This window comes from Nilaparvata lugens, chromosome 5 (genome assembly GCF_014356525.2).
Source record: "Nilaparvata lugens isolate BPH chromosome 5, ASM1435652v1, whole genome shotgun sequence".
In the NCBI taxonomy this organism is placed as follows: domain Eukaryota; kingdom Metazoa; phylum Arthropoda; class Insecta; order Hemiptera; family Delphacidae; genus Nilaparvata; species Nilaparvata lugens.
This window is the reverse complement of record NC_052508.1, coordinates 2,746,924-2,763,843: the sequence shown is the minus strand read 5'-3', so window position 1 is coordinate 2,763,843 and position 16,920 is coordinate 2,746,924. Positions and strand designations below refer to the sequence as shown.

Here is a 16,920-nt window from a genome sequence, read left to right as displayed (position 1 = left end):
GATTAAAAACATTTAAAATAGGTAAAGTCGATTTCTATTTGAAAATTTCTAATAGGATGGTAGAGTTAGTGTAAAACGACAATAGTTCAGTTTAACCTAATAAAGGGGTAAAAAAAATATTCTTCAATGTTAGTTAAACATATTTATGGCATAATTAGAGGAAATATCCATGTTAAGATAACTAGATTGTAAATAAAATTGCAAAAATAACTAGATTGGATATCAACAGCAATTTTTCCAACAACCTTCTTAACAACTATACATCGAAAAATCACCACTGCTTACAACAGATTTCTCGAAACATTATAATTATACATCAATATTTCGAGTCTACCCTGTAGCTACCAGAATACACAATAAAATCGGCAATTTACAACGAAAATATTTCACCAACTATCAAATTGGCTTGTAGAGAAGGGTGGTAACATATTTCTTCCTATATCGGTTCTGGATCACACCACTCGTTTTCACATGCATTACAACTTCATATACATACAAAGATGGCACAGTTAATAGACCAAGCTTTTTAAATAAAGGCCTACAAGAGTCTAACCTATTCACTTTCTCTATACATCTGAGTGCCTTCTTTTGAATCTTAAACACCCTGTCCATATTTTGTTGAGATGAATTACCCCATACTAAAATAGCATACCTAATATGAGATAGTATAAGTCCATGGTAAGCAGTTAACAGTAGTTTTTTATCATTCAGCCTAGCAAGCTGCCGCAGGACAAATACCCCAGATGATATCTTATTACATATCCTCTCAATGTAAGGATGCCATGTTAATTTCCTGTCCAATAAAATTCCCAAGAATGCTACTTTATCTTCTTGGTCTAATTCATTTTCCTCTACAACACATTTATTTCTCTATCCTCTACTGAATTATATTTACTTTTGAATTGTAGGAATTGACATTTCTTACTATTTATTGTTAATTGCCTTTGCTTCAAGAATTGGACAATTGACTGTACTCCAGTAAAAGCATTTATTTCTAGACTATCTAATAAATAATTGTTAAAGATAAGCGATGTGTCATCAGCAAACAACAGAGCTCTGTGATCTTTTAACTCTTTTGGTAATTGGTTCACATACAACAGAAACAGTAAGGGACCCAGAATTGAGCCTTGAGGTACTCCAGCCTGGACCTCCAGTTTTTGAGATTTAATTTTTACTATTTCATTCCCATCCACCTTGGTAAGCTCAACACACTGGTTTCTACCTATGAGATATGATTCAAACCATTTTAGTTCTATACCATTCACACCTACAGTTTTTAGTATTTCCAATAATATTCTATGGTTCACACAATCAAAAGCTTTGGATAAATCAAGAAATATTGCGGCTGCCTTCTCACCTGAATCTATTATATCTATTAGTCTTTCAACAAGGGATACTATTGCAGTCTTAGTAGATTTCCCTTTCTGGAACCCATGCTGTTCATCACATATGAAATTAATTTCTTCCAGGTGCATCAATAACCTATTTAAAACTACTCTTTCAAAAATTTTACTTATTACATTTAGAATACTAATGGGTCTATAATTTTCAACTCTTTCAGAATCACCGCTCTTGAAAATTGGCAAAATTTTTCCTTGTTTCAGATCATCAGGGAAAATACCCTGCTCTAGTGAAGTATTAAGGAGATGCAATAAAGGGTCCAGTAATTCATTTTCACATTCTTTTAAAATTTTGCTTGAGACCCCATCCAATCCTACTGTTTTTTTGTTATTCAAATTTTTTATTATTCTTGACAACTCATCTCTTGATAATGGATGAAATTTAAATACCTTTTCAATTGGCTCAGCATTTAATGTAGTTGTATTATAAGTATTAGTGTTCAGTGACTTTTGGAGATTATATGCAACCTGTTGATAATATTTATTGAAAAAGTTACAAATGTCTATACTATCATCCATATAATTTCCATGTTCATCGATTATCCTAGGGACATTAGTAACTGTATCTTTTTGAGCTGCTCTCCTATTTCTATTAATTACCTCCCAAACAGCAGAGTTAAAATTGGTACTAGTTGTTAATATTTCAGCTGTTTTCTTACACTTAGCTTTCCTCACTTCTTTTGCATAGTTTTTCTTTAGACATTTGTATTTGACTTCACTCGGAACATCCCTCACTAATTTAAATTCCTCATAAGCTTCCCTAACAATATTTCTTTGAGTAAGAATATCTTCAGTTATCCATTCATCTACTTTGTTTAATTTACTTTTTACTTTGACTTTTTTTATCGGACAGCATACACTAATGTGAAATCTTAGAGTATCAATGAATTGCTTATATTTGTAATTTAGGTTACAACTGTTATAAACACTACTCCAATTTTCTTGAAGCAGTTCCTGCTTCAAACAATTTATATTTCCTAGCTCATATTGCTGAATTTCTTTCACAAAAGTTTTTTTTCTGCTTGGATTCTGGCCCTGCAACTTAACATCTAAAATTTGATAGTTATGATCTGATAGATCTGAGCTACCTAACCTGACATTACAACCTTCTATATTTGTGAGGATATTATCAATAATTGTCTGTGAAGTTCGAGTTACTCTTGTATATTCGTGGACCTTAATTTCTAAATTATTCATATTAATAATATCTCTAATATCCTCTGTCATTTTATCCTGCCTGGCAAAATCGGTATTTAAAACTACTCTTTCAAAAATTTTACTTATTACATTTAGAATACTAATGGGTCTATAATTTTCAACTCTTTCAGAATCACCGCTCTTGAAAATTGGCAAAATTTTTCCTTGTTTCAGATCATCAGGGAAAATACCCTGCTCTAGTGAAGTATTAAGGAGATGCAATAAAGGGTCCAGTAATTCATTTTCACATTCTTTTAAAATTTTGCTTGAGACCCCATCCAATCCTACTGTTTTTTTGTTATTCAAATTTTTTATTATTCTTGACAACTCATCTCTTGATAATGGATGAAATTTAAATACCTTTTCAATTGGCTCAGCATTTAATGTAGTTGTATTATAAGTATTAGTGTTCAGTGACTTTTGGAGATTATATGCAACCTGTTGATAATATTTATTGAAAAAGTTACAAATGTCTATACTATCATCCATATAATTTCCATGTTCATCGATTATCCTAGGGACATTAGTAACTGTATCTTTTTGAGCTGCTCTCCTATTTCTATTAATTACCTCCCAAACAGCAGAGTTAAAATTGGTACTAGTTGTTAATATTTCAGCTGTTTTCTTACACTTAGCTTTCCTCACTTCTTTTGCATAGTTTTTCTTTAGACATTTGTATTTGACTTCACTCGGAACATCCCTCACTAATTTAAATTCCTCATAAGCTTCCCTAACAATATTTCTTTGAGTAAGATATCTTCAGTTATCCATTCATCTACTTTGTTTAATTTACTTTTTACTTTGACTTTTTTTATTGGACAGCATACACTAATGTGAAATCTTAGAGTATCAATGAATTGCTTATATTTGTAATTTAGGTTACAACTGTTATAAACACTACTCCAATTTTCTTGAAGCAGTTCCTGCTTCAAACAATTTATATTTCCTAGCTCATATTGCTGAATTTCTTTCACAAAAGTTTTTTTTCTGCTTGGATTCTGGCCCTGCAACTTAACATCTAAAATTTGATAGTTATGATCTGATAGATCTGAGCTACCTAACCTGACATTACAACCTTCTATATTTGTGAGGATATTATCAATAATTGTCTGTGAAGTTCGAGTTACTCTTGTATATTCGTGGACCTTAATTTCTAAATTATTCATATTAATAATATCTCTAATATCCTCTGTCATTTTATCCTGCCTGGCAAAATCGGTATTGAAATCTCCTACTACTATAACATTTGTGAAACGAGCGGTTGTAATTTCCAAAAGTGTATGGAGCAGCTCACAAAATTTTTGCCAGTCTCCATTTGGTGACCTATAGATACCTAACACTGCTACCTCAAATCGATCATCAATTTTTAACCTTAGTCCCGTCACCTCTAAATCCATCTCAACAGAAAATCTCTTAACAAAATCCAGTTCATAAGTTTGGGTATGTTTAGCATTGCTAGTGAATATACATACACCACCACTTCTATGAGCTATTCTACAAAATTCTGATCTCAGTGAATAGCCTGGAATCCTAACTTGATTTATTTCCTTTATTTTTAAGCCATGCTCTGTGAAAATAACAATGTCAGGATCCTCCTGTTTAAGAAATACTTCTAATCTGTCAATTTTGTTGCGAAGATACTGAATATTTTGATGATAAATACTAAAAACCTTACCATCTTGTGCTACTCTATCTCTAGCATTTGTAGCTATTTCCCTTTCCCTGTTTTGAGCCAATTTACTAAAAAATCGTTATTTGTTTTTTTGACTGTTTTTAAACCAGAGGATTGCAAACGGCTTTCAATCAGCTCTGCCAATCTATTACAAAAGATTACTTTGCCAGATCGATTTAGATGCAACCCATGATTAGTGAAGTTATGTCTTTTCAGCCTTTCATTTAGAAAACAAATCCCCAGTTGTTTAGAATTCTTATTTTTTAGGCTGTTGATTGTATTATGGATTGATTTGTTTGTCGAATTGATTGCTTCATTTAATTCTGGCCTATCAAACCTATTAGTAATAATAATTTCATTATGATTAATACTTTCATAGAGAAAATATAGCATAATATGCTATTATGTTATCATTTCCCTGTGATACTGGTAAATACCAATATTATTATGATCATGAGAAACAATCCATGATTTATTTATTTCTTTTCTCGGAGAACTTGAGAAGTAAATTGATTGTGTAATAACAAAAGAGGAAATAAATTACGTGGATTATGAATGATAACATTTATTAATTAATTCATAATACTATTAAAATGATACAACGAATAACAAAATCGCCTTAAATTACTTAATCTAGATAGAACACAAAATATTAAAATACTACAAAAATAATTAATCACTAGAAAGCTCCTCACTTTGGAAAGTAATTACTTGTTGAAAAAACACACAGAACTTAATCTAATGTAAAGAGTAGTAAGATATGAGAAATATAGTAGAGCATATTCACTGATAATAGCTATTTGAAAAATTTATTTTTCATGAAAGTATATAGTAAAATATTATTGAAGATGAAACAAAATAATAATGATCATTAGAGAATTTTCCATATAAAAATTGTAAGCATAACTAGGAGCTCCAACTAATAAGCAGATCATATTTTATCTAAGCCATAGTAATAGACATCACAATATTTATATATATTATAGCAAAAATGAAGGTAGCAGTCCAACCATAAATTGAACTATACCTGGTCAATTTACGATTAAAAACATTTAAAATAGGTAAAGTCGATTTCTGTTTGAAAATTTCTAATAGGATGGTAGAGTTAGTGTAAAACGACAATGGTTCAGTTTAACCTAATAAAGGGGTAAAAAAAATATTCTTCAATGTTAGTTAAACATATTTATGGCATAATTAGAGGAAATATCCATGTTAAGATAACTAGATTGTAAATAAAATTGCAAAAATAACTAGATTGGATATCAACAGCAATTTTTCCAACAACCTTCTTAACAACTATACATCGAAAAATCACCACTGCTTACAACAGATTTCTCGAAACATTATAATTATACATCAATATTTCTTCGAGTCTACCCTGTAGCTACCAGAATACACAATAAAATCGGCAATTTACAACGAAAATATTTCACCAACTATCAAATTGGCTTGTAGAGAAGGGTGGTAACATATTTCTTCCTATATCGGTGTGTTGCGCTCAACACCATTACTCCGTCCTTAATTGACAGAGCATATAAGTGGTTCAGCATAACATGATTTGGTTCTGGTAAAAGAGTTGGTTCACACTGCAAATAAAACAAAGAATCATTACTAAAAACCCCTAAAAATGGAAAACTCATTGATAAAAATTCAATGTTAACAATGTGGTGCAAGAAAAATGTCGAACTTAAAAAAAACTAAAAATGAACATCTGCAGCACTTTTTACAAATCAGAATTACTACAGATAAACAGTTCCATAGATTTACGTTGATGACAATATTTTGCAGCATAATGAAGTTATTTGCGATTTCAGATACACTCAAGTTATTATATTTAGAGTAATTTTTGAAGTATCAACATTATTGAATACGGTACATGATGGAAATTTGAATAACACCACTACACTAAACAATATAAGTTTCAACTCCAAAATCGAAATAATTGCTGGTGAGATGCCTGAAACATATTACTGCATAAGAAACTGTCTCTACTTTACGGTAGAGTTTGAAGTCAACTAGATGAAGATCCATTCAGCTTTCATCATAATGTTTTACACTATTAACAAAGCAGGAACTCATGTTACTAGGAATTATCAGCGAAAATCAAAAACCTTAATAGGTATGTTATGTAATATAGTTTGTTGTGAAATATATTTCTAGAACAACTGCGACCTTAGTTGAAAAGATTCAAGATAATAAGTTACTAGTTTACTTACCTTTCATCATAATGTTGTACTATTAATAAGGCTAAAACTCATGTTACTAGGAATTATCAGCGAGAATCAAAAACCTCAATAGGTATGTTATGTAATATAGTTTGTTGAGAGATATATTTCTAGAACAACGCCGATCTTAGTTGAAAAGCTTCAAAATAATGAAAGTTGACTTACCGATAAAGGAGTATCTTTGTTGAGGATGACTTGCAGTAAATGAGGAGGCAGTATAGGAGGACCTGATGGTTTTTCCCATGGCCTACTTTGAGGAATATCTTGGGAATATTCAGCTGAAAAATATGGAATTGCAATTAACAGTGATAAACATGATATTACTAATTTTTGTTAGTATATTAATAAGACATTTTGAGTAATGCTTTTCTTTTTCATCGTTATTTAATAGTAAGTTTTAGTTTAATTACTTTATTATTTTTTAATATTATAGTTTAATTATATAATTATGCATGAGCATTTTCATTATATATCATAATTTATTATTTTGACATCATTATGATCTAAGTTGAGGAGGCAGTCGACCTGTTATCTCCAAAGAGATATTGTAAATAAAAACATTCTGGCATACATCAATAAACACTAGCTACTCCTTCTATCCGATTTCTCTGAGACTTTTTAAAATTAAAAATCAGGAGATAGTTGAAACGGCAAAACTTGTATGTTAATAATTTTGCTAGTAAGGTGTAAGGGCATCTCTCACAAGTCAGAAGTCACCGTATTATGAAACAATATAGTACTTCAGTAATGAAAATACGTTGAAATAATTCATCGCATTAATAATTAATTATTGTTAAACTTCAATTTGAACATTTTTTCAATTTGAAAGTCTTATGTGATTCATCTTTGAAATACATTACTACAATCTACTGACTATAAGTTTACACAATAATCAACAAATTTATAGAAATAGAGCAATTCGTTGAATTTATATTCAAACGCATGGTGAAAATGAATTCGAAATTTGGTAATAGAGCAATCCTATCACTCTTTCAATAAAGAGCTACTAGTAAAGAATTGAAATACTGAGTAGCAAACTATCGTAAATAATTTGTAACTTACTTTGTTGGTTGGAAGATATACTTTCACTGTCCATAGCCAGTGCTTGGAAAACTTCAAAATCACTCTTCTTGACTGTCACTAAATTATTTTTTGAGCCCATTCCGTTATCGATGATTCTCTGAAAAATGACAACAAATCGAATGTACAAACTACGAATGCACTAAGATCATTGGTAAAAGTATCATCCAAGAATGTTTTTATTGATAAGCATTGCTCAACACAACCGTAAATTACATCAACTACCTTGAAATTCACCTAGCATATCAATTAGATTGTAAGAGTTTAAAAAAGGACTAGCAATTCACAAATTATCCTGATATTTAATCTCGACAACAGTGCTATCATTTCAGTCTGCTTAACAATTACTATCCTATAAAATGTCTACAACACGAATATTTTGAGGCCAACAGAAACATTATCTAAACCAGTGATGATTTACCATCGATATAAGTAGATACATTAAATTTGAAATCGATAACTTTGAAAGACAAGACCAACTTGATAAAAGTTGACAAATTATGTATTCTTAATTGCTCTTTATGTCTGACTAAAGTTAAAAACGTGAATAAGTGTTTATTTTCGACTCAACTCATACGTCACCCCTAAGACAAGGACCAGGTCAGGTCCACTTACATACACAGTCAATCCAGATTTCTGGTTATGATTAAGAGGGAGAGAAGTATAAAGTAGGTACAGATGTAGTATAACAGCCGCTTTATCCACGGAAAGCTCATACTTGGTAAAAGAAACATGAACATATTTCAAGTTGCTGAATCTGAGATATTTCAGCATTATATTTATGGTCAATTTGAGAACTTACCACTGTGGGGTCATGCTTCCATTCTCCATCGACGAAAAATTTATACTGATGCTCGCCCTCGGGAAGATCAATGATTGTGACGAAATCGCCATGACTGAAAATACAACAAATTATTTAGATTTAATTGATTCATCTTAGAGACTGATTATACTGACTCACGAGATAAGGACAAAGGGTTTCACAAGGAATATTCTCCACAAAAAAGGCTCTCTATGGTGTCCAAAAGCCACATCTTCTTATAAGTAAGGTCCAATGCATAAACGCTGCAGTGGGAAGAACAAGTAGACTCCCACTCGAGGAAGGAAGAATCTTGACTTATACTCTTATCGAAGGTGAGGGACTATTTCCTAGCATTGAAGACGTTTTTTTCGGTAAGGGTGCGCTCAGTGGATATATTCAAATCATCAGATTTGAATGTAGGACTGAAAAGTGGTACACTATAGGTACTATAGAAAAGTGGTATACCCAATAAGGTACATCAAGCAAAGCCATCAAGTCTGCGTTATTGGTTCGTTTACAGTCTTTCCCTATCTAAGTGCGACTTATGCACTGTCGCGACTAAATGGCACCCAAAGACTGAACCATTGCTCGGTTGATACTGCAACTCAGTGGAGTGATGAGGGAAAGGTTTTGTAATGCATCAGTGACTCATTAACTGACACCACCCCATTCAATAGTTTTGTGCAGCAAAAAATCTTACACTGTTGTACTTTTTACAACAGCGCGACTGTAGGAAGGTTAAAGTATGTTTTAAAGAGATACTCGAATAGTTAACACACTGAAGTTGATCATGATGAGAACATGTGACAGTCATGTCACCCACATCATAATAATATAAACATATCATTAACACGATATTATTATTACCCACATAATGATCAACTACAATATGTGGTCTGTTTGACCATTGTGATGGACAGGTTCTGTTTTTGCTGTTACAATTTTTTACAAGTATGACACCATATATATCCTAAAATTGCCAATTAATCTGGATACTAGTTCTGAAGATCAAATCAGTTTGCATACTAACAGAATTAGCTTTAAACATGCTTTTCTTCATAGAAAGTCTAGCAACTAGAATAAGGAATTGTGTACTTTAAAATAATGTTGAGGTTTTTCAACGACAAAATATTTTATTTACTATTAATCCTTCATATTGTAAATTGGTATTGAAAAGGTTGGGTAATATAGTAGGGCAATATTGATATTCTATATTTTACCACAGGGAACCAAAAATTAAAACACAGAATAATGAAAAATAAAAACATTTACAATAATGACTTCCAAGTTATATTAGCGAACATGATTGAAATTTCAACATCCAATAGTTGTGATATCATAATTGTGAGAACCAGGCACAAGGGCACAACTTTACAGCTATCATGGGCTTCTATGTGCCGACTGTTTCTCGTGGGAGGTATTTTTCGTTTTTTGTACCAAGATCTCGAACGTTGCAGGATTATAACTCACCCATCAATCGATCCATGAAACTTTTAAACACAGTATCTCGTGATAACGATCTCTTCAATCCGTCCTTTAATACCTTTATTAAATCATGCTCTATATTACTTGAATATTAGTTCTTTTGTCAATTTTCAACTTTAAGCACTCTCTCTCCCCTCTCTTCTTCTGCTATCTATCTCTAAATATATATCTTTACCTTACTTCTTCTGTATTTTATTATTTTCTTTGTAATTTTGTTCAGTTTAATTAGTCAAATCTTTTTTTTCTTATTTATATTGAACTTATTCTTTTTTTTCTTATTCTAATTAAACTTATTTATATTGTACAATACGAATATAATGATATAAATAATTAGTATTTTATTTCAAGATTTAGCATGTAATTCTGAAGTTTGTTTAATTTCTGTATAAGTTGTTTTTTTCCTTCTTCTGTATTATTTTGTGTGGAGTGCGGTTTTGGGCAGTGTGCCTGTCGCATCCACACTGATTAACTACATTCACTACAATGTATTTTTTTTTCCAATAAATTAAATCATTCATCACTGGCCGATGGCCGTTTTCATACATTTCCTCGATGGCACGATAAGAGAGGACGGGAAGCTCTCCGATTGGCTAGTTCTCAATAAGTCAACCTAATCATCCAATGAGAGAGCTTCCTATCCTGTCTTGCCGTCGAGGAGCCGGAAAGTGTGAAAACGTCAATTGCCTAGCAATTATAGTTTATAGTAAAGAAAACCTGGCAGGGTACATAAGTATTAAACATAATAGTCATATCTTCAAGTAAGTTTTGCATTATTTATTTAGGAAATACACAATTATTATCTTACCTTTTCACCATTGGAATAGTTTTCCAGTTAGAAAATGTCCCGCTGATCAGGACATTTTTTCCACCGCCTTCCCATTTGAATACAGTTGGCAGTGCCTTTTCATTGACCTTGGTGCCTTCTGACACGGTGGCCGAGCGCTGCCTTGGAGCAATGCCGAATTCATTATCCTTGAATGAAAAGTTTTAAAATTATTACTTGAAAATGAATCTGTGCATCAAAATTGCCTACTATACTTATGGGCTACTTATCCAAACGACGTTTGACATTGAGTTGAGTGACTCTCAAATAGCGAATAGCCTAGGTACCTACCAAGATTTTACCTCCTCCTCTAAAGGTGGGTTTTTATTTGTGCGTGAATTTCCGACGTCGAAGACGACAGGCATTGTTGTCTAAAGACAATTTTATATTGCCCAAATTTCAATTGTGATAAATAAATTGATAAAATAACTTTTTGTTATTTGAGTCTATTATCTAAGAGTCAAAACATTTTGAATAACTTAATATCAGCAAATTGCCATTTAAAAGTCCAATTTAAAACATAATTGAACAAAATCTTATGACCTTTTTAGGTTATTCAGAAAATTGAAATCCACCCAATCTTAGAAATACTCTTAACCTTTTGTGGTCGACGACGGAATTTAGGCACAAACCAAAACCCACCTTAATGTACGTATATATTAATGCAGGGTAAACCTGTACTAATTTCAAAAATGTAGTTTCTTCAATCAACTGAAGTAGGCTACAGGCTTATGTAGAAAAAGATTTGACCCAATTAGAAACATTTTTTTCCAGTGGATGATTAGTGAAAAGAGAGTATTTGTAATTATAGGTATTACAATAAAATCGAGCCAAATAATGTTAAAATTGAAAAAATAGCTCATATTTGCGTAATATTTGATGCAAAATGTGATGGGCATAGAAAAATTTAAATTTATGATTTGAGCTCTGTAAGAGTTAACCACTCTTAAAAATTAATAATTATGATGAATTGTATAAATGGCCATACATTATTTTGTTTATAATTTGAAAGGTTGGGAATGGCTCAATTTTGTATAACAAATGATGTAGGTAATAATGTACCCAGGTAAAGGTTACAACATACCTTTGCTGTGGGTAGATTGTTGAGGGAGTTCCATTTTCTTTCTTTCAGACGAGAGGGAGTCTTTTTAGCTGGAGGAGGAGGAGATATAACTATTTTACAATCACCAAGAGTGTAGTTTGAGCTATTCATTTTTCATAGTAAATTATTAAACTGCTTGATACTAAAATTTGCAGTTGGAATGGAAACTCACAATATTGGCAATGACCTCTACTTTAGCCTCAACAATCCATACTAATGTAGTGTAGAGGACTTATCAGCTCTGCACTGACTTGTGATTATTATTTTGCTTCTAGAATAAATTCAAGGTAAACTCCTTCAGGAGACTACTACTTACCTGGCCCTTTGTAAAATACGGTTCCTCATCGTCGTGTGAAGATTGAAAAACAAGTTTGGTGGTCGGTTTTTTATCAAACACGAAAGCCTGTTCGTCTTTAGTGGGGGAATGTGGAGGTTGATTATCTCCAGATTTGTTTCGATCGCGTCCGGCATTACTACTTGCATTTCCCATAACTCAATTATAAGAAATAATGACAGGCAATATCTTTGTTTACAACACAATCATCACACAACTCACAAATTATGACGCCATATTGGTATGGTATGAGATGAACCTCACGTGACTTTCGTGCAATATGAGTGAAATTCAATCAGCTGTGTTGCCACTCTAACCTAAAAACCTATTGACCCAGTTTTCAACTTTGTATAAAATTTTCATTTTATTTCATTTTTAGAGATTAAATATTAAATTTCATTGTTACATTTTTTGAGATTGAGTTTTAATCTCTTTTATTCTACTTAGTTATCGTAATCGATATAATATTTTGTTCCCAGTTTTCTCTTCAAAGTTAACCTATAAGAGTAAACTTCCTGTAAGTAAACAACTGCACTTTGAAAAGCTATGAGTTATATTCAAGCTTGAAATTTTCTGTCTATTATTCATTTAATAATATTAAATTTTCCAATATAAACTCTTGCCAAATCTTCTTTCTATTAAAACAATGTAGGCTAATATAGGACCGTTCTGTATATTGAAGTGTTTGGTGTTTGTTTTAGGTTAGAATTCATTTAATATTTTTTTATATGCTTATGCTATCCTTATGATATTCACTCATTGCTACAATAATTCCTATTTTATTATTAATCATAATAAATTAATGCTTGTATCACACCATGCTTGAGGACACCAGGAGCTGTAGCTCCACATTCACCAGTGTGTGAGATAGACGTTTTTCAATCCCTTAAGGAGCAATTCCGTAGAGGCATTCTGTAGCAGCGCTGCTAGAACGTCTCTAAGAAATCACACCTTCAAGTTACAACACATTACATGGTGTCACTTACTTTAGGCATTAACTTATTCTTTTGGTGAATATGCAATTTTTCATTCAATGACTACGCAATTCCTGGATAGTTCACGTCAGTCAGAAGCGTTCATATTAAACATGTAAAAAATACTTGTCAAAAAGACCACACTCTACTTGGTCACGATGGCAGTGTCACAGATCACAAGTTTCTTCATTAAAAAAGTCATTGATATTATAAAGACTCCTTTCAATCCACTTAGACAAGGAGGACCTGAAGACATTTTTCTAACGCTCCCTCACCGGCTCTGGTAAGTGGTTGAACATCCTCAGCGCCAGCACCGGTGAACAATCAAACACCTTCGACAAACGAAAGCGTGGCACATCCAGATTTGTCCTTCTAGTGTTATAGGATTGCACTTGCTCTACTATTTTAATGTTTCTTCTCACATATAGCAGTAAAGCCAGGATGTAGTGTCCACAGACTGTGTGGATGCCCAATCTGCGGATGATCAGCTAGCAATGTCCATCATACTTGCTATTCGAAGAGCTTCTTTTTGGAGCAGTAGAATGTCTCTGACTCACTAGTCAAGTCACTATAGATTCTGGTATCGGGCTATTGTTTTTGTTAGACCACGGTCACCAAAATCTGTTGTTTCAACTGATGTCTAAAGAGAAATAAGTGACACAAGAATGAATGTCTTGCAATTCGCTTGGAAACGTGATTGGGTGAGTGTGAGGGAGCGTCACCTTTCATCTTTTTGTCCCAACCTAGAGACCATCACCGTCGCTATGCTACGCTACACAAATATGAAATACGTCTTCGGGAGACGTAGCCGTCTTATCTCCTACTGTTAAATCTATGCTACGCCGGGTTGAAATCGACAGATTGATAGAAATTAGGATATACGTCGACTACTTTACTCTACTGCAGTGTGTAATGACTTTTAGGCTTGCTAGGACAGCAATATGAAGCTCCAGTGACAGCTGCGAGACATTAGTTCTTATTGCGCTCACTGCTTTGGAAGGTCACCACTTACCATTCAAGACAACATATTTTGGTAGCTGATCTCACTCCAGACTACAGCCTCGGCACCACCAATGTCTCAGCTGCTTTCACACACAGACCCTATGGTGTTCTAGGTTATACGAGTGTAAAAGTTAAGAGCCCTGATAATTCAATTCAAAAATTTCTATTCACTATTCAAACAATTATTTAGAGTCCTGCCAAAGCCGAGGGTTTTTCAGCGGGTGCCCAGTTACAAAAAAAACGAGTTAAAAAGATAGATCAACTTGGACAGAATAAATATGACACTTCAAAGATTTTAAGTATAATATGAAAGAAAACAAATACAAAGTGTAAAAAGAAAATAAGAAATATACATCAGATTTTGATAGAGAATTGATAAAAAAATGGGAAAATTTATTAGAAAGGAATGAAATAAAAAGGAAAAGGGGAAAATTGTTTTACACAAGCAATAATACATTTCTATCGTTAAGGCAGGCGGCAGTGACAATAAAAGCAAAATTTTAAAAATTAAAAGCAAAACTTGAAAATTTCTAATATAAGCATATGCTGTATAAAGATGTTATCTTTCACTTTACATTATACAGGATTAAGAGTTTCATAAAGAACATAAACATTTTCAATTACTGAGTTATTTTAGCATAACAAATCAATCTCACAAAACTTTTTAAAATTATTTTGAATTGAATATTAAACTTGCAGGTTGTATTTATTGATTTTATTCCATAGTTTTTTGTGGTATTTGTTCCCAATAGGCTATCATGCTAAATGTACTTGGAGGAGGCGCAGTTGGGAACCCAGATAATTTTACCTATTCAGCATTCAACCAACTGGAACTTCACATCAACCCAAACTGGGGTAATTTGATGTAGCAGTTTGTTTAAAATTCAAACCGGATCATGGCATGGCCTCCTCCAGCAATAGCCTCCATTCTATTCAAAACTTAATATTTTTTGCTATTTTTCATGCTAATTTATAATGTATAAGCCACCATAAATATGTATTGTAATCTGCATAAATAAATAAATATAATCTATTCTATAGAAACTAAATTTTAATGTCTGAGCATTCGCAGCATATTCAGTGACCAAAGGTGATATGGTCGTTTTCATACTCACTGATGCTCAGCCTAAGCTTAGCACTGTCCTCCAATTGGCCAAGTGTCAAGTATCAGTTGTTGATGAGAATCAGCCAATCAGAGGACAATATTCCCAGTGTCGGTCGACAATCAGTAAGTGGGAAAACGGTCTTTATCCATTATATATCTTTGATTGGCATGGAGATCTTTTATTGTTTGTTCGTTTACCTTCCATGTTGAAATCCAGTATTTATTTTGAGTTTAATTATAATTCAGCAGGTTTTACAACACATGGCCTCCTTACATGATCCTCCCACTTCTAAGAAATGAGCCAGTAAGTTAGCTCTTAAGGCTGTGCAAAGGCTAATAATAAACTTTCTACTCGTGATATTTTTCCAAGTTTTTCGATTTGTATATCATCAAGCTATCAAAATGAAAAAGTTTTCTCAGGAAAACATTTTTTCTGATAATTACTTTTTGAGATATGAGCGACTGAAGTTTGAATTTTTGGGACACAAAATTTCATATTCAACATTCGGTACGATATAAATCCATGAGACTTAGAGGATGAATTCTTCATGGTATTGTTGATCTAGTAAAACATAAATTTTCTGAAAATATCAATTTTTGGAAAAGTTATTCAATTTACTAAAAATAACTCAATTTTTAGTAAATTGAATAACTATCTTAAAAATTGATATTTTCAGAAATTTTTTGTTTTACTAAATTAACAATACCATCTTCTAAATCTCATGGATTTGTCTCTTACCGAATTTGAAATGTTCTGTCCCAAAAATAGATTGATGATATACAAATAAAAAAACTTTGAAAAATATCACGAGTAAAAAGTTTATTTTTAGCCTTTGCACAATATAGTGATATTTGAAGTAAAACAAGTGCACATTCAAAGATCTCTCTTTCTTCTTTTGTTTTAAACTCCATCTGATTATAATATTTCCAACAATTAGGCCAAAAAATTATAATACTGTAATTATTATAAAAATTGTAATTTCAAGAAATTGTGAATATAATCTCACATAAACGTTATTTTTATTTCACTTGGGAACAGAATAAGTGAATAACGTTGTTGTTCAAGTAAGACATCGTCTAAAAATAAGAAACAAAATTTTTAAATTTAAGAAAAATATACCAATTCAAATAGATTTTATAATAGTTACTCAATATAAACTTATATTATCATACTAGATCATTTTTCCCATCGAATTTCCAACGATAAAATAGCTCATCAAGCAAAAATGCAATAATTGTTCTTTATAACATAAAGAAAATAACTTTACTTTGACAATATTTATTGCATTTACCAAACAGTCAAGTTGTCCAAACAGAATCCAATTGTTCAAATGAAATAAACAATAACGTATCCTATACCCATACCCAACAATCCAAAGGTCTTGCTGTCCTGGTTCTCATTAATTTCTTATTTTAATGAGCTGTTCCAAGATATGAATTAATGATCCATGTATTTGAATTTGGCGATTAGTTGAAGACAAGCCAAGAGAATCTACAGAATTGCTTGCGGAGGTACTTCGCAGATACCGTACTTACCCTTTTTTCCGTTAGGGCTACTCTTGAATACAAATCAAAAAATCACTTCACATATGGGCTACTTTATTCAAATTAATAAAAACAATATAAAAACTTGTAGTACTTTACGTGTATGTGAACTTGTATTTTAAAGTTTTTACTTTCCTTGCCCTATTACCATAGGTAAGGAAAGTATTGCTTTCC

At 32.1% G+C, this 16,920-nt stretch overlaps 1 protein-coding gene across 3 annotated transcripts; it reads right to left on the bottom strand.

Annotated features, from left to right (window-relative positions):
• Nucleotides 1-90: 90 nt before the first annotated feature.
• On the bottom strand, nucleotides 91-12,519 carry LOC111064514 (5'-AMP-activated protein kinase subunit beta-1). 3 transcript variants are annotated; one of them, XM_039429701.1, is made up of 7 exons: nucleotides 12,103-12,519; nucleotides 10,667-10,833; nucleotides 8,377-8,470; nucleotides 7,557-7,674; nucleotides 6,660-6,772; nucleotides 5,703-5,855; nucleotides 91-390 (listed from the first exon to the last, which is right to left on the bottom strand). In XM_039429701.1, exons 1-6 carry the CDS (start codon nucleotides 12,274-12,276, stop codon nucleotides 5,709-5,711), a joined length of 813 nt encoding a protein of 270 aa, XP_039285635.1. In that variant the 5' UTR covers nucleotides 12,277-12,519; the 3' UTR covers nucleotides 91-390; nucleotides 5,703-5,708. The 3 variants fall into 3 exon arrangements, with proteins under 3 accessions (XP_039285635.1, XP_039285634.1, XP_039285636.1); XM_039429700.1 differs by lacking the exon at nucleotides 91-390 and having other exon boundaries at nucleotides 4,819-5,855; XM_039429702.1 differs by lacking the exons at nucleotides 91-390; nucleotides 12,103-12,519 and adding an exon at nucleotides 11,769-12,034 and having other exon boundaries at nucleotides 4,819-5,855.
• Between the last annotated feature and the right edge of the window lie 4,401 nt (nucleotides 12,520-16,920).

Coding starts and splice junctions, on each gene's coding strand:
- LOC111064514 (XM_039429701.1), bottom strand. CDS start 12,276: ATGGGAAATGCAAGTAGTAATGCCGGACGCGATCGAAACAAATCTGGA. Junction 10,834..12,102: donor CGTATTTTACAAAGGGCCAG/GTAAGTAGTAGT, acceptor TTTTCATTCAAG/GATAATGAATTCGGCATTGC. Junction 5,856..6,659: donor ACAAAGATACTCCTTTATCG/GTAAGTCAACTT, acceptor TTTTATTTGCAG/TGTGAACCAACTCTTTTACC.